Below are 21,924 nucleotides of genomic sequence, written 5' to 3'. Positions count from 1 at the left end.
TTCAGACACTCCCCAGCCCCTCCTGTTCCCTTCATCATCACACTGAGTCACCCAGCAGGCTCTGCACTCTCACAGCCTTTGCTCAGGTTGTTCTTTCTGCCTGGGACATCCAGCTAGTTAGAAGGACCCTTTTGCTTCCTCCCCAAGCAGGAACTCATAGCAGATGTGTTCTTTTTAAAAATGCATTTCCTGGGGCTTCCCTGGTGGTCCAGTGGTTAAGACTCTGCCTTGCAATTCAGGGGACACAGTTTGATCCCTGGTCCCGGAAGATTCTACATGCCACAGGGCAACTGAGCCCATGTGCTGCAACTACCAAAGCCCGCTGGCTCTAGAGCCTGTGCTCTGCAACAAGAGAAGCCACCGCAAGAAGAAGTCTGTGCATCATGATGAAGAGTAGTCCCTCTCGCTGCAACCGGAGGAAGCCAGTGCACAGTGATGAAGACCCAGCACAGCCAAAAATAAAGATAAATAAATGTATTTCCTGGGAGTTCCCTGGTGGCCTAGAGCTAAGGATTCCAGGCTTTCACTTCTGCGGCCCTGGGTTCAGTCCCTGGTTAGGGAACTGAGATCCTACAAGCTGCACGGTGCAGCCAAAGTACATAAATAAATAAAAAATTTTAAATGCATTTCCTTCTAGCTATAGGGAATGCTGTACTATTTCCTGCACATGTCATGGCTTTTTGCGCGCTGGTCCCTCCTTCTAGCATGTCTATTCACCTCCATTCCTGTACCTGGTAAATTCCTATTCTTTAAGATTTCAGCTCCAGGAAGTCCTCTCTGCTCCCCACCCCTGGCTTTCCTAGCACACTCTCACCCTACCACTTGGCCTTGTCCACAAGGGGCTGGGGGTATCTGTATCCTGCTCTTTCTCCCCTCTTCTATAATGGGGCTCACCAGTGGCCAGACATCACACAACATGAGGTGGGCACTGAGGGGGTAACATGGGAGGGAACTGGCTGAAGGAGTTGGCATGCTCAGTCCAAAGGAGCCACCACTGGGGGCCCAGACGACTCTCCTCAGTAACTTCTAGGGATCTGGGGGTCCTGAAAAGGGTCAAGTGGCCCAGGAGACAAAGGTAGAGACTTCAGTGCCTCCCCTGACCCCTCTGAGAAAGGATTTTCTGCTGCAATAGATGCCCTAATGGGTGCTGAGCTCCCCATCACAAGCAGCAACCAAGAACCTGGACACACATTTTGCTAGGCAGGAATTCCAAAGTCTCCTACTCTGTTGATCCAATGGTCCCTGGCCTGTGGCAGACAGAGACAGAGAGGAAGCAGTAATGATGAAAACACAGGCTGAGTATAGCACAAGGGGAGTGAGGACAAAAAGAAGATACGTTTACAGAGCCCCTACTATGCATCCATCTCTTTTCCCCCTCCAATTATTTACTTTCTTTTTGGCCGCCCTGGGTCTTCATTGCTGCATGCAGGCTTTCTCTAGTTGCGGTGCTCAGACTTCTCATTGTGGTGGCGTCTCTCGCTGTGGAGCACGGGCTTTACAGCATGCAGCCCTCAGTAGTTTCAGCACACAGGCTCAGTAATTGCGGCTCATGGACTCTAGAGCTCAGGCTCAGTCGTGGTGGTGCACAAGCTTAGCTGCCCCGCGGCACATGGGATCTTTCCGGACCATGGATCGAAGCAGCATCCCCTGCATTGCAACCACTGAGCCACCAGGGAAGCCCTGTCAGTCCCTTTCTGAAGCCCCCAAATTCTGAGGACACCAACTCAGCAAGGCAGAAAGTGAGGGTCCCCACTCCGGTTTTCCGCTGCCCTCCAGTCACAGTGGCAGGAATAGCCCAAGGTGTCCAGATCCCTGGGGGTCAGGACAGTCAGAGCAATTATTCCCATGGCTTTGCAGCAGGCAGACACTCAGTTCCCAACATGGTGGGGGTAGGGGTGGGTTTGAGCCGTCTCCCTTGCCCCTGCTGGTTGCCTTGGCCAGGGACTGCATTTCTCCTCAATGAGCTCAGTCCCCAGGGATGCAGGACCTGGGGCCAGGCCAAGACACAGCTGCTGGGCCCCGGCCCGCTGACCGGGAACCTGAGAATGTGCCCTTCGCTTATCCTCTTGGGACCACAGTCCTGTCCTCTGCACATGAAAACTGGGGCTAGGCCCTTACACCCAGGCTGTGGGAGCCTAACAAGAACCAGCAGGAGTGAGGGCCGCTGGGTTATGGGGCCTGGGCAATGGGGGGAAGGGATGGACCCCAGGGGTTGTGGGCTGCAGACCCGGCCAGCGATCCTGACCACTGCCTCCCTGGAGCCCTCTCATGCTCAAACCCTTCATGGCTTCCCATTGCCCAGAGCGACATCTTCCTCACCAGTTTCCCTTCCCTGTTTCCCAGCCATCCTAGCTTTTTTTCTGGCTGTGTGCTGGGGCCTTGGCTGCTGTGCAGGGTTTTCTCTAGTTGCAACGTGCCGGCTTCTCATTGCAGTGGCTTCTCTTGTTGCGGAGCACACGCTCTAGGGCACTCGGGCTTCAGTTGTTGTGGCCCATGTGCTTAGCAGTCGTGGCTCCCGGGCTCCAGAACACAGGCTCTACAGTCGTGGTGCACAGGCTTAGCTGCCCAGTGGCACATGAGATCTTTTGGGACCAGGGACTGAACCTATCTCTGTTGCATTAGCTGGTGGATTCTTTACCATGGAGCCACCAGGGAAGCCCTCAGCCTTTCCAGTTTTCACAGTGGCTGTACCCACTGCCTGGAACACCTTCCTCCAACTTGGGAGACTCCTGTCACCTGACAGCTCACTCTGGCCCTCCAGCTCTCCTCACCTTCATTCAGTCATTTGACAAACACACACTGAGCAACTACTTTGTGCCTGACCCTACTACAGGTAGAGGTGATGAAGACCGAGCAGGTTCCTGCCCTGATAGGGGAGACAGATAAGAAACAAGGAGGTAAACAAATAAGAAGCCTAGAATGGGACATGAGAGATGAAGAGATTTCAGTGTAGGCGATGGAGATGGGCGTTGCTGACAAGGGAACATTAGAACTAAGACATGGGACTTCTCTTGTGGTCCAGTGGCTAACAACCCCAAGCTCCCAATGCAGGGGGCCTGGATTCCATCCCTGATCAGGGAACTATTAATAGATCCCACATGCCACAACTAAGGAGTTTGCATGCCACAACTAAGAGTTCGAATGCCATGATGAAGATGGAAGATCCTATGTACCGCAACTAAGAGCAGCCAAATAAATAAATAAATAAAAATATTTAGGGACTTCCCTGGAGGTCCAGTGGTAAAAACACTGTGCTTCCACTGCAGGTGGTGCGGATTCCATCCCTGGTCAGGGAACTAAGATCCCATGTGTTGCAGTGAGGCCAAAAAAATAAATGAATATTTATGTTACGTTCAGTTGCTCAGTCATGTCTGACTCTGCAGCCCCATGAACTGCAGCACGCCAGGCTTCCCTGTCTTTCACCATCTCCTGGAGTTTGTTCAAACTCATTTGAGTTGGTGATTCCATTCAACCATCTCATCCTCTGTCACCTGCTTCTCCTGCCCTCAATCTTTCCCAGTATCAGGGTCTTTTCCAATGAGTCGGCTTTTCACATCACGTGGCCTAAGTACTGGAGCTTCAGCTCCAGCATGAGTCCTTCCAATGACTATTCAGGGTTGATTTCCTTTAGGATAGACTAGTTTGAGCTAAAAGAACTGTGATCTGAAAGGAGGAGATTTTCAAACTGTAAGCTGTAAGCCAGAGAGGCAAACCGTCTGGTAGCATGTTCCAGGTGGAAGGAAAAGAAAGTGCAAAGGCCCAGAGGAGAGAGGGGTGGGTGGATAAGAGGAACAGCAAGGAGGCCAGGGTGCTGGGTGCAAAGTGAGCAAAGGGTAGGCGCTCAGGGAAACTGATGGGGGCCGAGTTCCAAGGGGCCAAAGATCTGGGTTTAAATGAAAAGCACAGTGGACACCACTGGAGGGGTTAGGCCAAGGGAAGCTGACCTGATCAGGGTTGGAAACGAAAAAAATAAAAGAAGAAGAAAAAAAAAGGTTGGAAATGATAGCACCACCATTTCTTTCTTTTTTTTTTTTTAATTTTTTTATTTGGCTGTGCTGGGTCTTGGTTGCGTCAGGTGGCATCTTCATTTCTGCGTGTGGGATCTTCAGTTGCGTCATGATGGATCTAGTTCCCTGACCAGGGATTGAATCCGGGCCCCCTGCATTGGGAGCATGGAGTCTTTAAGCACTGGATCACCAGGGAAGTTCCAACACTGCTATTTCTTCTCCCAGGGATCCTTCCTTGCAGTTTCCCATGGCCTCTGCTGGCTCCCATGGCCTCTCTTCAGTTCCACTCTGACCCTTCCATGTGATCCTACCTGGCTCCCACAGCATTCTGAGCTCTGTGGGCCTCTGGCTTGCTCACTGCTGAATCCCCGATGTCTAGTATAGAGCCTGACACACAGTAGGTGAAATAACAGTCAGCTGAATGAATGAATATACCCAGCACGTGTAAGAGGAACAGCAGGACCCAGGTGCTGGGACTTGAACCTGCTTGAAACCAGTCCCTATCTGGACATGGACATGTCTGGCCTCAGTTAGACTAGGGCTCAGTCAGAGGGAGGAGGGATGGGGGCTGATGGGACCTCCTGAAGGAGGAGTGGGTGGGAAGGCTTAAAGTGGAAGAAAGGGGAGTGAAAAGAAAGGAACTCACTTCCATCAAGCACCTACTGGCTCAACAGCTCTGGGCAGGGGAAGAAGGGAAGCCATACTCCCACCCTTGGTGGGGGATGGGCAGGCAGTGGTTTCCCTGCCTTAAGACCCTCCACTGGGCAGGACAACCCAATGGATGTCTTGGCCTCACGGGCTGTGTGGTCAGACCACTCCAACCTTCCTTGCCCAGGGCCTCACCCAGGACCCCATCTCTTCCAGCTCACCTCTGAACTAAGACACTCTGTGTGTGTGCGTGCGTGCATTTTTTAAGTTGCTTCAGTCATGTAAGACTTTGTGCGACCCTAGGGATTGTAGCCCACCAGGCTCCTCTGTCCATGGGATTCTCCAGGCAAAGAATACTGGAGTGGGTTGCCATGCCCTCCTCCGGGGGATCTTCCCCACCCAGGGATCAAACCCATGTCTCTTAACGTCTCCTACATTGACAAGCAGGTTCTTTACGACTAGCATCACCTGGGAAGACCAAAACACTCTTATTACTTCCTTGCCGCCCCAGCTCCTGAAACTTGTCTTCTTTCTCCCCTGCAGGTGTGGCACTTGTCCCCCACCCATGCACTTTTCCTCTTGCTTCAGAGAACGGGAGCATTCCCCCACACCTTGGCTTTTCATTACCTCTTTCCTTGGCCATAGGCTGAGGTCTCTTCTGTGACAAAGTGAAGTGCGAATCCTTGAGACCCTATGGACTGTAGCCTGCCAGGCTCTTTTGTCCATGGGATTCTCCAGGCAAGGATGCTAGAGGGGGTTGCCATTTCCTACTCCAGGGGATCAAACTCGCATCTCCCGAATCTCATCATTGAAGGTGGATTCTATACCATCTGAGCCACCATGGATTCTATGATAAAGTGAAACCTGCAGCAAACGCTCATTTCACACGCACACCCCTTCCCCGAGCTCTTGTCTCTCTCCCCTGCATCTCTCCCCACTGCTTGCTCCATTCTTCCCCTTCTCCATTCTGCTCTACACCCCAAGAGGCTGACCTCTATAGACTGTATCAATGGACATCCTTGTCTTCTGGCTTCCAAGTGGGTTTGGCCAATAGGAGGCACTGGCAGAGGATGAAGCGGTGGGGCAGGGGATAGGGGGAGGGAGGAGGAGAAAACAGGATATTAATTCACTTGTATCTTTCCTGGTAGGGTCACCACTTCAGCTGACTGTATCGCTTGACCAAAGGTCCTGTCCATACAATCCACAGGGTATTAAAGAGCAGAGACATCATTTGGCCAACAAAAGTCTGTATAGTCAAAGCTATGGTTTTTCCAGTAGTCATGTATGGATGTGAGAGTTGGTCCATAAGGACGGCTAAGTGCCGAAGAATTGATGCTTTTGAACTGTGGTGTGGAGAAGACTCTTGAGAGTCCCTTGGACAGCAAGGAGATCAAACCAGTCAGTCCTAAAGGAAATCAATCCTGAATATTCATTGGAAGGACTGATGCTGAAGCTGAATCTCCAATACTTTGGCCACCTGATGTGAAAAGCCGACTCATTGGAAAAGACCCTGATGCTGGGAAAGACCCTGTCTCCTGGGAAACAAGGGGGCAACAGAGGGTGAGATGGTTAGATAGCATCACCAACTCAATGGACATGAATCTGAGCAAACACCAGGAGATAGTGAAGAACAGAGAGCCAGATGTGCTGCAGTCCATGGGGTCGCAAATAGTCAGACACGACTCAGCGACTGAACAACAAACAACACACAAACCTCTCTCTGGGCTCTGCTAACATCCTCCCTTCCCCCTTCCTAGGCAGGGGGATCCGGAAGTGATCATGCCTCTTCAGGGGTGCTCACTGGGGTTTGCTGCACTAACCCCTGTTGGTTTCCTCAAACCCTGACCACTGTTTATGGTCTCTATAGCAAACCTGTCTCAAATTGCTCCATTTGAATGTTAGTTTTCCCCTCCAGGCTCCCGACTGGGGTCCCCACGCTTCCCTCCCATCTCCACTTAACTGCATTCAGAGCACCCAAGTCTACTGTCCTCAGCCTGAATTCTCAGGTTTCCTCCCTCACAATCTGCATGGCTCAATCCTCCAAATCTCTCAGTAGCTTTTGATACCATGGGCTGTGCATGCCGCTCTTCCTTGACCTCCTCCCACACCATTTCTGGGGCATCACCCTTGCCTACTTCCTCTGCTGCCTAACCCTAACCCCTGCTTCTTTGCCTATCTCTTAGATGCTGGGGGCTCCCAAGTCTTGTTTGTTCTCCACTCTGTTCTGGGGAGGCTTCATTCTCTCTCCCAGCTTCAGTGCCCTTTTGCCTCACCAAACATGGATGCTTGCTGTATATCTTTGAGGGAGTTATGTCGCTTAGTCATGTCCAACTCTTTGCGACCCCATGGACTGTAGCCCACCAGGCTCCTCTGCCCATGGGATTCTCCAGGCAAGAATACTGGAGTGGGTTGCCATTCCCTTCTCCAGGGGATCTTCCCGACCCAGGGATCGAACCCAGGTCTCCCACATTGCAGGCAGATGCTTTAACTTCTGAGCCACCAGGGAAGCCCATTATCTTTAAGGATAAGCCCAGGGATTATCTTTATCTTTAACCTATTAGATGCTTCCAGGTTCCTGCCTCAGGGGTCCTGCTCCCTCAGGTTGAATATGCCGCAAACGTGCTTCTGGTCTTCCCTGGGATTCTACTCCTCCTTCAAGTGCCTGGATTTCATCCTCTATTGCCTGGACCACACCCATTCTCCTTCCAGGCCTCCCCACCTTCAGTCTTCCCCCTCTGGTCCTGCCCCCTTACCAGCTCCCAAGTAATATTCCAGACATGCAGATCTGTCTGGGACCCTTCCCTGTGGCCCTGGTCGGACTGGAGATGTGGCTCCTGGCCTCGTGTTGGAAGCATTTTGCATTCCCACGTCTTCCCATTCCAAACCTTCCTCCCAGTCCCACAGAAATGCTAAATGACCTTGCACGGGAGGTTTCTGTGGACTGGAGCACATTCCAGCAGGATTCAGCTCTCAGGCCACCTCCTCCAGGTAGGTGCCCATCTCATCCCCTCGCCCCTAGTCCCTCATTCCACTGGGGTCTGACCACATAGGGCTGGGAGAGTCTGCCCGGCTGTATCTCCCCTGTCCGTCCACTGGTGCAGAACCATGTATTACAGTTGGTAGCAAGGACATGTTGGAGAAGGCAATGGCACCCCACTCCAGTACTCTTGCCTGGCAAATCCCATGGATGGAGGAGTCTGGTGGGCTGCAGTCCATGGGGTCGCGAAGAGTCGGACACGACTGAGTGACTTCACTTTCACGCATTGGAGAAGGAAATGGCAACCCACTCCAGTGTTCTTGCCTGGAGAATCCCAGGGATGGGGGAGCCTGGTGGGCTGCCATCTATGGGGTCACACAGAGTCGGACACGACTTAGCAGCAGCAGCAGCAAGGACATGTACATGAGTGGGTGAGCGAATGAATGAGTGAATGATAAGTGAGTAAACGATGGAAGATGATCTGGAGACGGGAGCCCGGAGCAGGAAGAGGGTGACTCGGTGTCTGGGAGGGGCCTCAGTCAGAGTCCAAAACCTCCGCGTGTCGGCTCCTCCTCAGCTCTAAGAAAGACGCTCCCGGATTGGCTCAGGCTGAGAGAGGTGGGTTTTGGCCGGCCTCTAGTTGCTATTGGCTCACTTGCCAGGACTCTGCCCAATCAACCCGATCGCCTCTCCCCTCTCCCCACCACACCGCCTTTCGCCCGCCAGCAGCCGCGGAGGCGTAAGACGGCGCCTTCTCGTTACCCTGACAACCGTCAGCGGACCCCCTCCCCCGTCGCCCTGGCAACTGTTCCAGGCCTCCCGTCAGCCTTCTCCTGGGCCCCTCTGGTCACCCAGACAACCTCTACCCGTTCCGGTTAACCATCAGCCCTTTCCCCGTCACCCTAGCAACGGTCACCAGACCCACCGCCAACCCTGCCCGCCCCCCGCCCCCGCGACACACCGTCTTCATCCTGCACACAGGCTTCCTCGACCTAAACCTTAGCTAAGGTCCCGGGCTCCCTCTTCCTCTCGTTCATCTTCCTGGCCCTTCGACTGCGGCGAGGAAGAGTAGGGGGGGAGGTGGAATGGGTGGGGTCTGGGGGTCCCGGCTCAGATCGGGGCTAACAGACCATCTGGTTCTGAGGCTGTGCGCAGCTCTGGGCCTATCTCCTCGCTCTCACTCTTGCGTGAGAAGTTCAGCCGCCACAGGGAGCTTCTCAAAATGCAAACCATGTCCCTCCCCTGCTGAAAACCCTCCCTGGCTCCCCTTGAGAATCAGATCCGAACTCTTTGAAGCCCCTGGCGGTCCGGCTGTGGCCTCTTCCTCGAGCCTAACCCCTCGCTCTACCCTAGCAGGCACTAATCTCCACACTGTTTGCTACTCCAGTAGCCCAAGCATATCCCAGCCTCTGACCTTCCTGTTACTGCTTCCCACTCCCTGAAACGAAAACCTTTCCTGGGACCGGTCACACACCCACGTTGCTCTTTCTGCCTCTTCTCTGTTAACTCCAGAAGGGGGCCTGTGTCCTTGAATACACTCTATCCTCAGGGCCTAGAACAGTTCCTGATACATATGATGAGTGAAAGGATTTTTATGCAGGGGACAAAGGAGGACAGAGCGGGGTAACCAGCGGGCAGGCTTTGGCTAGGCAGGCCCATCCCGGAGATAAAAGTGAAAAAGTAAAAAGTGTTAGTCACTCAGTCATGTCCAAGTCTTTGAGACCCCATAGACTGTAACCCACTAGGCTCTCTGTCCAGGGGATTCTCCAGGTAAAAACACTGGAGTGGGTTGCCATGCCCTTCTCCAGGGGATCATCCCCAACCAGGGATCAAATCCAGGTCTCCTGCATTGCAGGCAGATTCTTTACCATCTGAGCCACCAGAGAAACCCCCGGAGATAAGAGAAAGGTATTAATATTTCTGAGACCCTCAGACTGATTCATCACACTGCTGCAAGTCCTGACAGTGTTCCCAGAGGCCAGGACAAGGCCTAGGGAGATAAAAGTTAATGCTGTGACCGGCCTGGGGCTGGATGGTTCACCTTCGACGTGTATGATCTTCACTTGGAGGCTGGAGCCAGGAGTCCCCAGGAAGAATCAGCTGAAACTCTGGTTAATTTGGAGCAGAAGAGTCCAGGAACTGGGGAGGCAGGCCAGACACCCCAGATGGCTATTTAGGGAGCTGGTCCCTTCCTGTGCTGAGTCCACAATCTTACTTATCCTAACAGAGCCAAGAGCTGTTTTCCCATAGATCTGAGACAGAGATCCCAGGGATCTTTCCCAGGCTGGGGCGGGAGAATTTGACCTCACAAGGCCAGGAGTCATGACCGGAAGGGAGATCATGGGAGTTTACCCAGGGCCTGGATGGAGAGGAGGACCTCCACCTGCCTGTGTGAGTGAGGAACTGAATTTTTCATCGTATTTAATTTTAATTAACTTGCATTTAAATGGAAGTAGCCAGACGTGGCTACAAATACTGTATTGGACAGAGCAGCATTTAGCTGAGGACTCCAGACTGGCGGTGGAAGCCAGGGACAGAAAGGTCATAGTTCATGGTCAACGCAGCTCTGGGCTTTGACTTTGGCAAGATGGGTGGGGCCTCATGGAGAGGAGAAGTAGGACACTCAGTATCTAGCTCCACAGAGAGGCATACCTGGTTCCCAGGGGTCAAAGTGCTTGCTCACACATGCATACATGCCTGCCTGTATGTGAGCATATGAGGGTGGTGTGCCTGAGGGTATCCACAGAAGCACTTGTGTGCAGTCTAGGAGTTCCATCCATGTGCATCAAGAGTCCATCCGTATATACACAACCTGGGACCATGCAAGCCAGTGTGAGAACTCCTGGGTGCATGCAAGCCAGTGAGCTAGGGCCATCAGTCCAGCAGGTCTTGCAAGAAGGCCCACATATACTGGTGCATTTCCACAGGGTTGGTCTGGGGGATCCAGTGCCCCATGCCTGGCAGGATGTGGGCTTCGAGCCGGCCTGGCACAAAACGGCTGCTGATGGCCTCTACCAGCCCTTGCTCAAAATAGGGGTCCTTCTCCCCCCATAGCAGCAGTGTGGGTGTGGCCAGCTCCTGGGGCTCCAGGGGGAAGGTCCTATGATCAAGACAGACAGACAGGCAGAAGGATGGCTGCCCCACCCCCACCCCCATGCCCACAACTCTCCTGAGCCTGTCAGGCCCTGGGTCCTCACCTGAAGATGTTTCGATAGTAGTTGAGGGGCCCGATGAGGCCACCAGGCTGTGAGAAGTCATAAAGGAAGGCTTCAAGTTCACTGGGAGTCAACTGTGGAATGCCCCTCTTGCGGTGGGTGAGGGTGGTCTTCAGGATCTGGGCATAACAACAGGACGCCGGCTTCAGTCCCAGCCCACGACCCTCCACCCAACCCTGGGCCTTCACCCTACTGCACCTGGAAGTCAGACATGGATAGCAGCTTCTCGGGCAGCCAGGGAAGCTGGAATAGGAACATGTAGTTGGAACGGAAGAACTGGCCGATGTGGTGCAAAGAGTAGTCTAGGGTAGGGAGAGGGAGGCAGGTGTGAGGCCTGGGTTTCTGCGGGCCCCACACCTCTGCACTTGACACACACCCAGATCGTGCACACAGATATGCCAAGACTCAGGAATACCATGGCTGCCTGCCTGAGCCCGTGGGGACACGCAATGGTTCTCTCGGCCAGGGAATAAGCTTGTGTCTCTCCTAAGTGGCCACTGTACCCACAGAATGGGGGCACTTTCCTCCACAGTGCCCAGGAGCTCCCTGAGCCACTGGCATGCTCCCCCTGCCATGTCTGAATGCGTTTCTCCTGCCTCATTCAGCTAACATTTATTGACCACCTACTGGCCCTGTTCTAGACTCTGGAGATATAGCAGTGAATGGAACAGACAAAACTCTCTTGCCCTCAGGAAGCTGGAGATGGAGACAGATAAGAAACAACAAAAAAAGAGAGATAATACAGCTCTGACTACAATTCTGGGATTTAAAATTAGGTGACGTGATGGACACTGGGTGGCCAGAGAAATGACATCTCAAATGTTACTGTAGTTGCTTCTGTTTCCCCAACTGGACCATGGGATAATAACATTTTCATAAGCCCAGGAGGCTTGTGTAGGTTACTCTATGCAGGCTCCTTGTCAAAGCAATTGTAGGGCCTTTCCTGGTGGTCCAGTGGTTAAGAATGCACCCTGCAATGCAGGGGGACATGGGTTCAATTCCTGGTCTGGGAAGATCTCACATGCTGTGGAATAACAAAGCCCGTGTACCACAGCTATCGAGCCTGTGCTCCAGAGCCTGGGAGTCACAACTCCCAGGTGCTACCAGGGCAGCACCTCTGCATGACGCCCACATGTGACAACTACTGAAGCCCACACACCTAGAACCCATGCTCTGCAACAAGAAAAGCCACCACAATGGGGAGCCTGTGCACCACAACAAAGAGCAGTCCTTGCTCATGGCAACTAGAGAAAGCCCACGTGCAGAAACGACGACCCATCACAGCCAAAAAGAAAATAAATAAATAGTAGATCTTGGGGGAAAAAAAAGCAATTGTAACCCGTAAGTGCTCACAAAAATGTGGATTACTCCTAGGTGTACTGTCATGGATTATAGATTGAGAGCACCATGGGGGAAGGAAGCCAGGTTTACCGCTGTGCCCCCAGCCCCTGGAGTGGTGACTAGGACGGATGGACATAGAAGTGCTGACACAGACATACACCCCTTCACACAAGCATACTCCAGCATCCAGGACTCCCCGACACACCTTGGTACACTGACATGGGGGCAGCACTGACCACTACCATTCGGTCCACCAGGGATGGGTAGTAGATGGAGAAATTCCAGGCTAGGAGTGCACCCCAGTCATGGGCCACGAGGATACACTTGGAATAACCTGGCAGGGAAGTCAGAGGAAACTGTGTAAGTGAGATGTCAGGTAGAGGTGAAGCAGGGGTGAGGGGGGCCAGGGCTGGGACCGGGGCACCTCCCTACCCAGGCCCAGAATGACATCCTGGATATCTGCCATCAGTAGGTCTATGGTGTAACAATCCACATCCTTTGGCGCATCGGAGGGGCCGTATCCCCGCAGGTCCACAGCCACCACGTGGAAGCGGCTCTGAAACTCCCGGAGCTGGTAGCGCCAGGAGAACCTGTTAGGCGGGCCAGGGAGGGAGGTTGAGTCAGGGTACCAGGGCAGCACCTCTGCATGATGCCCAGTAGGGACCCTGGGGTGACCCTCACTTTCCTGCCCAGGTATTCGCAGAAGGGAGGATGGGGAACCACAGCAGGTCAGCTGCGCCCTGGATTCTGGGCAGCCTCAACATGGTAATTCTTCGTCCCATCCCTTCAGGGCCTTCTGTCTCCATTTATCTCCGTTTGGACTCCTGTCCTCCAGTCTAGGCCAGGGGCTCCCAGTCTACCCAGCCCTTGTCTCCGCCTCCTCAGTGCTCTAGTGGTCCAAGCTCCACACCTCCCGCCCCACCCCACCCCTCCCGCCCGCCGGACCCCACCCCTTCCTCCCGCATCCGGTCCTGTGCGTCCCAGGACCCTGGGCCCCCGACATACCAGTTCTCAGGGAAGCCATGCAGAAACAGCATGAGGGGCCCTTTGCCGCGTCCAGCAGAGACATAGTGCAGGCGCAGGCCCGAGCTCTGGGGGAGGGCACAGTCTGAGACCTGGGAAACCCCTCTTCCCCGGGCCTGAACACCTCCCTTCTCCCAGGTCACATGCGTACTCAGACTTGGATTCAACCATTTGCCACTCCGCACCGATCCAACACGGGCCGGCCTTCCAGGATCCTTGAATCTCGAAAGCCCGGTGACGGCGCCCCCTTCCGCGCCCCCGTCATGCTCACCCTGAGAATAAGGAAGCAGTGCTCTCCCAGCGTGGGGTCGCTCAAGCAGACCGGTGGGGTGTGCCGGGGGCGCCCCAAAAAGCCGCGTCGCGGCTGGCACATCACGTGTGTGAGCGCGATGCAGCCATAGACAGCTGCAGCCACCAGCGCCGCCGAGAACACGAGGCTCCACATAAAGGCACGAAGCAGCTTCAGAGTGAGGCGCGAGGGCGCCAGTAGCGCCGTCACCACCAGCTCGGGCATGTCTCCGCGTCCCGGGACTACCGCGTTGCCGTCTGGGGTATGGGCGAGGGGTGCGGGCTGCAGCAGCGAGGCGGGATCTGGGCTGGCGAGCCCGCCGCCTTTGGTTTGGAGCCCCTCCGTGTCGTCGGGGTTTGCTGAACGCACCGAGAGAAGAAGCGGGCGGGTCAGACCGAAACTGCCATGGCTTACAACTCAACCAAGTGCTAGATAAACACCTGGGCGCGACAGTGGCAGGGAGCAAGGCTCGAGGTGCGGGGGAGGAGGCTGCGAGGACGAGACTCAGGTGGTTGGGGTGGAGCCTTGGGGAGAAGGGATGCTAAAGACTCGGGCTGTGGGAGGAATCTAGAAAGGCTTAAGGCGAGTCTTAAGGGGCGGGGGTCTAGTAGGACGACGGAGTTGGCTGGGTGATCGGGGTCTAAAGTCTAGAGAGAGACTGGGGTCCGGCATGAACAGAAGACAGGAGGCGCTGTGGGTGAAATGAGCGGGGTCTGGGGCACAGGGGCGGGGCAATGCAGGGTAAGTGCAGCCTACTTGCTGGAAAGGTGGGCCCCAACTAGGCCTAAGAACCTTATATGGGCTAGGGGCGCGGCTTAGGAGGCCGGGAATAAGAATGGAGCCTAGAGAAGGCCCGAGGCAGGGTCTGGATGGTTTCGGTGAGAGGGATGGACCAATGAACTGGGAGTCGGCCTGGTTACGGGCCAATGAGGCGGGGGGGCCGGGATCGAAACCTAATATGGCGGGTCAGGCGGGCCCGGAAGCGGAAGAAGGGGGATAGGCAGTGCCATGGCGAAGGTTAGGAGGGAATCGCGGGCTGTCGCCGCGGCCCAAGGAGGCCTCGGAAGCTCCTGCAGCTACCCTCATCTCCCAGGAGCTTCCCTCCCTGGAGCGCGCGACCCTCCCCTCAGTCTGACTCCGAGGGACCTGGCAGTACCTACACTAAGCTCTGGTTCCAACGGTGGTCCAGCCGCCCAGATCCCGCGCCGGCTCCAGTTGGTCCAGCGGATTCCGTTGGCCCGCCCCTGCACGCCTGTGATTGGATAGCGGCGGTTATTGACATGCAGACTACAGGTCCAGCCCCTGAGCCAATCCGCAGTTGTTGAGACCGGGACTCGGCCAGTGAAGACCAGAGCTTAACTCCTAGAGGGCAGGCCCGGCTCGGGCCCTGGAGAACCGGACTGGTCGAATCACTGAGACTCGGGTCAAAAGAGGAAACAGAGCAGGGTTGGACGAGAAGCCCGGCAGGGTAGCTTCTTCCTCCTCCAGTTTTGCAATCTTCCTCCCAAGATCCTAAACATTTCAAAGTTACTCATTACTTAACCCTGATAATAATCCTATTAAGTGTAGATACTATCACCTTCCCGTATTATAAACCAAGAGCCTGAAATTCGAGTATTAAATCATTTGCCTGAAGCCTAACAGCTGACTCAACAGCAATCAAGGACTTGAGAAAAACAGCAGTCTTCGGCTCCACCTCTTCCTCCAACCAGAGGCAGCCTTTGGGATGATTTTCGATATTTAGTTTATGTGGTTTTATCTTTTGATTACCAGTTTGGGGCATTGACTATCATTGTCACCACCACTGCAGGAGCCGTATCCATGTTTAGTTTTCCTACTGGTTTCCTCTAACTTTACCCCGTTTTGTCACCTCTCATCTTTCCTCACAAGGACTTTCGTGGTGACTTAGTGGCAAAATCCGCCTGCCAACGCAGGAGATGCAGGTTTGACCCCTGGGTCGGGAAGATCCCCTGGAGAAGGAAATGGCAACCCACTCCAATGTTCTTGCCTGGGAAATCCCATGGACAGAGGAGCCTGGCGGGCTACAGTCCCCAGGGTCACAAAAGAGTCAGACACAACTTAGCTACTGAACACCATCATCAAATCTCCCCTTACATCTACCAGTTAACCTTGCCTTTGTATTGTCAAAGCTGCTCAACATTATATTTGTCCTGGGACCATATGAAGTTCATAGGTCCTGATTTATTTTTTTAATCAAATACTGCAGTAGTGATTTAATCAGTGTAAAATTGAAAGAGCTTTAGATCTGTAATAAAAAATCCAAATTTGGGGAAAGAAGGGCAAACTTTAAAACAGCAGCCAGTCGAGAAGGGCTGGGGATGGTGTGGGCGAGTGAACAGGCACGTCGGAGCTGTGGGGACGTGTATCGACCACTGTCAAACTAGTTTCCTGGTTTCTCATGGAAAACATTTTATACACCTGGTTTTCTCCTTTTATACTTAAGGTCAATCAGTGTTCAGATAGGTCCATTCCTTGTTTTTCTTGGTGATATTACCACACAGGTGCCTATTTAAGGGAAATCATGGTTTATGTGGTTCTGCGGAGGAGCCTGGTAGGTTGCAGTCCATGGGGTCGCTAAGAGTCAGACTCAACTGAGCGACTTCACTTTCACGCATTGGAGAAGGAAATGGCAACCCACTCCAGTGTTCTTGCCTGGAGAATCCCAGGGACGGGGGAGCCTGGTGGGCTGCCGTCTATGGGGTCACACACAGTCGGACACGACTGAAGTGACAGCAGCAGCAGCAGCAGCTTCAGTAAACAATTCATCTCAGGGCCCAACAGAGATCTATGATTACATTGCGTATATTATACAAACAGTTGTTCACCTCACATTTATCACCTACCTTTATCTTGCACAATTAGCCTGTATCATGGCTTTGGTTTCACTTACATTTCCCATCAAATCAATTTTCCAACCACTTGATCCAGGAATCCCTCCTCCTGAGGCCTCTAACTTGGCTGCTGCACACACCAGCCATGGCTGGGGGGTGTTTGTGGATCTCCCTTCTGCAGAACACTGACTCCTACATTCCCCCTACCCACACCCATCCCCAAGCTCTACCCTTAGACAAAAAGACAGCAGTAGTCACAGGATGGTAATTTTATATTCAGTACAAATGTTTATTTTTGCAATGAGAACTGCACAAAAAAAAAAAAAAAAACTTTTAGTATATAAGTGAAAAGTCTACGAATTCCCTTCTACAAATGTCTAAAGTGTTTAATACAAGTCTCAGATTCACTGACATAGTTATTGGCCAAGCGATCCGTGCATACAGTACAGTATGGGCTCGTACACACCTCTTACTCTTGTATAGAACTAAGATTTCTAGTACTGTGGGAGAGGTTGGGAAGTGGCCAGAGAAATTAAATAGTAGATCCAAGTTCTAATTACAACCCAGTTAGAGAAACACCCTTCAGGGAGGTGTGGAGAGGGCCATGGCAGAGTTAAATCTTTAGAAGGAAGGTGCAGACAAACCGTTTCTCCAGCTAAACAGACTTGGCCTGGGGAAGTTTCTGAACAAAACACGGAACAAAAAATGAGAGTGGGATGAGAAGGAAGAAACCCCATGGAACCAAAATATAAGTCCCACTTGAACCAGCACAGTGGTTTGTTTATAAGGAAGTGCTGTGGGAGGGGGAAGAGGGTAGGGAGGAGTGTGGAGCAGGAGTGGGGCAGGTCTCTGGCTGAATGCCTGAACTACATATACCATCAGTTGGGATGTTTGGCAGATCCCAGACCCAAGATACAGGGCCTTTCTGCTTGAAAAAAAGGAGAATGTGGGTTAATAAACAGTGCTGGAAATGTTTCAACCACTGTGTCTTTGCATACGTGTAAGTGATAAACTTTCATCTTACATCCTGGGGGCTGCTCTTGAGTACGCCCTTGCCCTGTGGCTGGGGCATGTGTGTACAAATGGGTGCACAGGCAGGCCCAGCAGGGTGTCCACCTGGCAGGCTTGGGGGTGGAGTGGGGTGAGGATCCTATCTGGGGAGATGTACATTATCTAAGTATCTTGTTAACCCTGAGCTTAAATGAAAGGAGTTCGGCAGAGGCAGGCAAGGTGGGAGACGTGGCTCAAGTCCTTTGGGCAAGTGGGAGATCAGAATGGAGGAAAGGCAAAAGGAAAGAATACTGTCTGGACTTTGGCCAGGTTCTGCTGGAGCATGTCACCAACTTCGAGTCCACAGGGAGAAGGGATACCTGGGCTCCCAGTTAACAGCTTCAGTCTAGAGGGGGCAGCTCCTGCCCAGGGACAGGCCAGGTGGTCCCAGGTGGTAGTTCTTGTACCAAGTTGGTGCGTTTGCGTGTGTGGGGCGGGGGTGGGGGGTGGGGGGGGGTGGGTGGCAGACTTAGCCTAGGCAACAACAGGTGGTTCACAAAGAAATATCAGGGAGACGCCAGCATTAAAAAAGAGAGATGTGTTTATTCCATGATCAGTACAGACCAAATGCATATTCACCGTATGAAAGTCAAACCAGTCAATGACTCCAGAGTTTGGCCAACACTGAGGCGCCAGCGTCATGGTGTAGAGTGGGTTCTCATGGCACGCGTAACCTCACCAAGGGCTCCAATTATAAAATTAAAAAAAAAGTTGGGAAGGGGTAGCCGGTTGGTAGGGCCAAGCGCCGGGCAGGGAGTCTCTGCCTCAGTCTGTGGCTTATGGCCCCTTGTGCCCGCCTCACCCCCTGGCCTTTCCTCTCCTGGTTAAAAAAAAAAAAAAAAACTCAAAAAACTCAAAAAAAAAAAAAAAAAAAAAAAAAAAACCCCAACAGATTTTACATTAAAAATAAAAAGAAGCCAACAAATGGGGAGAGGAAAAAAGGATAAGAAAACGCAGTTTTCTGGTTTTATAATTAAAAATAGACTAGTAAAAGTTTGAAACTGAGTAAAATATAGGCAGTTTTTTTGTGTGTGTTTTGTATGTTTTGTATTTTTTGTGTGTGTGGGTTTTTCTTTTTTTTGAGTTTTTTTTTACACCAGTTTGGTGGAGTCACCAACAAACTTCAAACAAAGATATGCCAACTATGTTTCACTACACAGTACAGCCACGGTCACACACTACCCACAGCGCGGTGGCAGCCGCCGCTCAATGAGGAGACGATCACACCATTTCAGAGATAAGCAGTGCCATTGTGTCTGGAGGAGAAGAGAGAATTAAAAATAAAATAGAATCCAACAAAAAATATATATATAGAAAAAAACAAAACAAAACAAAACCAGAAACACAGGTGGGAAGGAACTGACTTTGGTTGGTGGCCTCACTCGCCAGGCGAGGCCGGCCCACACACACGCGTGTGACAGTCACCTCGCTCCAGATTGCCATGGACACACACACACCTCCACGGCACTATTCCCTTTTGCACAAGCGAACACTTACAGAGAGCGGCTCTCAATTAAAGGCTTGTGGGGGGAGGGGAAGGGAGGGGTGGGGTCTGTTCAAGGCAAAGTCAGTGCCAGCAAGGGGGTGGGCCAGCGCCCTTGCCACCTCCAGCTCTTGCAAGCCTGCCCTGGTCTCCTGGGTGTGGGCAGCGGCAGCTGGGGTGTGGGAAAGGACTCCCGGCGGGCAGGACGTCACGAACGTCACGCTCTTGGGGACAGTAAACCAGTCACGGTGGCGGCAGCAACGATGTCCTGTGTATACTGTGTAGACATTTGGCAGAGAGAAGGGCCTCTGCCCCACACGCGGGGACTCGGGGCTTGGGTCTAGCCGGCACTTGCTCATGGCGAGGCGTGCCCTGTGCCGATGTCCTGTGGGGGTGGCAGGACGTGCGGCTGGCTGTAAGGCAGACAGGCTCTGCGATCCTCAGCTGCCCACCAGGCCTGCCCCAGGCATAGCATGCAGGAGAGCCAGGCCTGGAGACACCCCCTCGCCGCTGCTACTGCCTCCGTTGCTGCCCCTAACACTATGGAGAGTCAACGTTTTGCCAGGAAATCAAAGTCAGAAGTCACCCAGGTGCTCTCAGAAAAGATTTTCTTCAAATATTGACAACAGATCACTCTGAAAATTCATGTCAATGGTAGCTGCCATCTGGAGGAGAGAGGAGGGTAAGAGGAAGTGAAATTCGGTGCCCTGCCCTTGCTCCCAGAATCCCCGCCCTGCCCTCCAGCGACGGATCTCCCCACAAGCCCACACTGCAGTACTTCCTGAATCAGGCCTGAGCACCCTGGAGGCCCAGAGGGCCAGCACAGCACAAACAAGAAGAGCTTGGCCCCGAGTTTCTGCCCAACAGCTCTCTGCTTGCACCCCGCCACCTCCTGGACCGCAGGGTCCCCTTTCTCAACTCCCCCAGGGGTGGATCTCTTCCCAGTAGTGCCCAGCAAAGCCCCCCGGCTCACCGCTTCCCGGCGCCTTCGCTCCTGCTCCTGCTTCCGGGCCAGCTCTCGCTGCTGGTCCAGCATGGACTGGGGCTGGGAGCTCCGGGCCTGGGGGGCGGCGGCAGCAGCTACAGCAGCTGCCTGTTGCTGCTGCTGCTGCTGTTCCTGGCGCTGCTGCTGCTGCTGCTCCTGGCGCCGCCGTGCCTCCTCATGGGCTCGCCGGGCCTGCTCCAGCGCATCCTCATCCTCCCGGCTCCTGAGCAGGGCAGAGCTCCGTGTCAGCATCCGCATGGGGACGGGTTTGAGCCCAGGGAGCCCCACGCCCCACCCAGATCCCACGCCCACCTCATGCGCTCCTGCCGCAGCCGCTCCTTCTCCTTCTCTGCGTGCTCAGCCTGCGCCTTCAAGGCCTTCTCGCGCTCCTCCTTCTCTCGGGCTGCGCGGCGGAACTGCTCGAAGCTGTCGCTCGAGGACTTTGCTGTGGAGGATGGGGTGGTAGGATGCTTCTGCACCAGGCTAGCCCAGGAGCCCATGTTCTTGATTTTTAGGTCCTGTGAGACAGATAGACCACGGGGCTGGTGAGGCACTCTGCTGTGCCTGGACTCCTCAAGAGGCCCGAAGTCTGAGGATGCACCCACCCAGGCAGCTCCCTGGGTGCCCTGGGAGGGATGGGAGTGAAGGGCATTCATGGCTCCAACTGCTCCTACCTTTTTGGGTGCAACTGGCGTCTTCGGCTCCTGTTTCTGTTTGTCCTTGTCTGGGGCCCCTGCTGGGGGTGCATTCTGCTCAGGGGGCCGAATGACAGGCCTCCCGACATCCACAGGCTTCATCTCAGGCCCTGGAACACAAACAGCCTATGGGCCTGGGCCCTACCCACCTCAGTAGGGCACGGCTGACTGGCCCACAGAAAGCTCACACCCAGTGCAGGCTCCTGGAGGCCCTCAACCTCTGCGGGGGTTGGAGAGGGCACTCACGCTGGGGCAAGTGGACAGGGGCCTTGATGCTCTCCGGGTGCTTGGGGGGCTCCGGCCGCAGTGAGGGGCTGAAAGGCTCACTGCGGATGATGGGTGAGTGGATCTTCTCCTCCTTCACCACCACCAGAGGCTGGGGCTGGACCACAGAGGCCGCTCGGAGCTCCTGGGACAGCACAGGCATGGCAGTTGGTGAGGCAGACAGCCACCTCTGGCCCTGCCCGCCCCCACCCCTGGGGGCTGATGCCCAGCCCTGTCCTTTACCTGCTTCTTAGGCTGGACATTTTGCTGGGGTGGCGACTGGTGGGTCAGGCTCTGGAACTGTGGTATCTGGGGGGAATGTATCATAAGCGGGGAGGGGGCTTCACGGAGGTGACCTAAGAAAAGGAACAAGGAGCTTATCAGCCAATCTGGTTGATTGTGACCTCCACTTTGAGGAGGTCACAGGCCCTGAGCCCAACCAGGGAAGCCCCACAACAGCTCAGCCCCTGGCACCTCGGGCCCTCCGCTCACTGTGCTGTGCTTAGTGGCTCAGTTGTGTCTGACTCTGCAACCCCATGGACTATAGCCCACCAAGCTCCTCTGTCCATAAGAATTCTCCAAGCAAGAATACTGGAATGGGTAAATTCCTTCTCCAGGGGAACTTCCCAGCCCAGGAATCAAACCAGGGTCTCCTGCATTGCAGGCGGATTCCTCACCAGCTGAGCTCATTATGTTCACTGCGCTCACTGTAAAACAGGGCTCTATGGAGCCATGAACTCAATTCTGGTTGTTTGATAGCACTGTGTGTCAGGAGAAACAGCCTTCATTAAGAAACTTTAAGAAGTACAGATACATCTGGGCCTACGTGGGGTCTGGACTTAAGTCCTTTTTAAAAGTTCTTCAGGTGGTCCGATGGTACGATCTGGGTCAAACACGACGGATGTCAGTAACCTCACAGAGCAGGCAGCCTCGGTGCCCAGCTGTCCCCATGTGACTAGGCCAGTCTGCCTGGACATCTGCTTCGGGTCTAAGGCCGGACCCCCAGGAACCTCCCCAGCACAACTCAACCTGCAAGGCCCACAGAGTAGGGAGAAGCCTGGGACTGGCCTCCACCACAGCACAACGGCAGAACAG

At 53.8% G+C, this 21,924-nt stretch overlaps 2 protein-coding genes across 8 annotated transcripts in view; both read right to left on the bottom strand.

Moving 5' to 3' along the window:
• Nucleotides 1-3,609: 3,609 nt before the first annotated feature.
• On the bottom strand, nt 3,610-17,768 carry EPHX3 (epoxide hydrolase 3). Of its 7 annotated transcripts, XM_055542361.1 has the most exons (9): nt 14,657-14,733; nt 13,483-13,859; nt 13,194-13,279; nt 12,621-12,778; nt 12,394-12,522; nt 11,046-11,149; nt 10,830-10,966; nt 5,648-5,715; nt 3,666-4,159 (listed from the first exon to the last, which is right to left on the bottom strand). In XM_055542361.1, exons 2-9 carry the CDS (start codon nt 13,723-13,725, stop codon nt 3,681-3,683), a joined length of 1,404 nt encoding a protein of 467 aa, XP_055398336.1. In that variant the 5' UTR covers nt 13,726-13,859; nt 14,657-14,733; the 3' UTR covers nt 3,666-3,680. The 7 variants fall into 7 exon arrangements, with proteins under 7 accessions (XP_055398327.1, XP_055398336.1, XP_055398345.1 ...); XM_055542352.1 differs by lacking the exons at nt 12,621-12,778; nt 13,194-13,279 and having other exon boundaries at nt 3,610-4,159; nt 14,661-17,768; XM_055542370.1 differs by lacking the exon at nt 12,394-12,522 and having other exon boundaries at nt 13,483-14,798.
• Nucleotides 17,769-17,925: 157 nt separating this feature from the next.
• The window catches only part of BRD4 (bromodomain containing 4), an 87,622-nt gene continuing 83,623 nt past the window's right edge, over nt 17,926-21,924 (bottom strand). The window contains exons 15-20 of the mRNA XM_055542338.1: nt 21,073-21,185; nt 20,812-20,974; nt 20,545-20,675; nt 20,183-20,388; nt 19,859-20,093; nt 17,926-19,550 (exon numbers count right to left, since the gene is read on the bottom strand). Of these exons, the coding sequence (XP_055398313.1) occupies nt 19,482-19,550; nt 19,859-20,093; nt 20,183-20,388; nt 20,545-20,675; nt 20,812-20,974; nt 21,073-21,185 (917 nt within the window). The 3' untranslated portion in view covers nt 17,926-19,481. The remainder of the gene's footprint in view (nt 19,551-19,858; nt 20,094-20,182; nt 20,389-20,544; nt 20,676-20,811; nt 20,975-21,072; nt 21,186-21,924) is intronic.

The sequence above is a fragment of the Bubalus kerabau genome, chromosome 1 (assembly GCF_029407905.1).
Source record: "Bubalus kerabau isolate K-KA32 ecotype Philippines breed swamp buffalo chromosome 1, PCC_UOA_SB_1v2, whole genome shotgun sequence".
In the NCBI taxonomy this organism is placed as follows: domain Eukaryota; kingdom Metazoa; phylum Chordata; class Mammalia; order Artiodactyla; family Bovidae; genus Bubalus; species Bubalus kerabau.
Note: the sequence above shows the minus strand (reverse complement) of the source record. Positions and strands in the feature narration are given on the sequence as shown.

Coding starts and splice junctions, on each gene's coding strand:
- EPHX3 (XM_055542352.1), bottom strand. CDS start 14,782: ATGTCAATAACCGCCGCTATCCAATCACAGGCGTGCAGGGGCGGGCCA. Junction 11,150..12,393: donor CCCCATGTCAGTGTACCAAG/GTGTGTCGGGGA, acceptor TCCCTACCCTAG/ACTACTCTTTGCACCACATC. Junction 4,160..5,647: donor CATTGATACAGTCTATAGAG/GTCAGCCTCTTG, acceptor CTCCCAATGCAG/GGGGCCCGGATTCAATCCCT.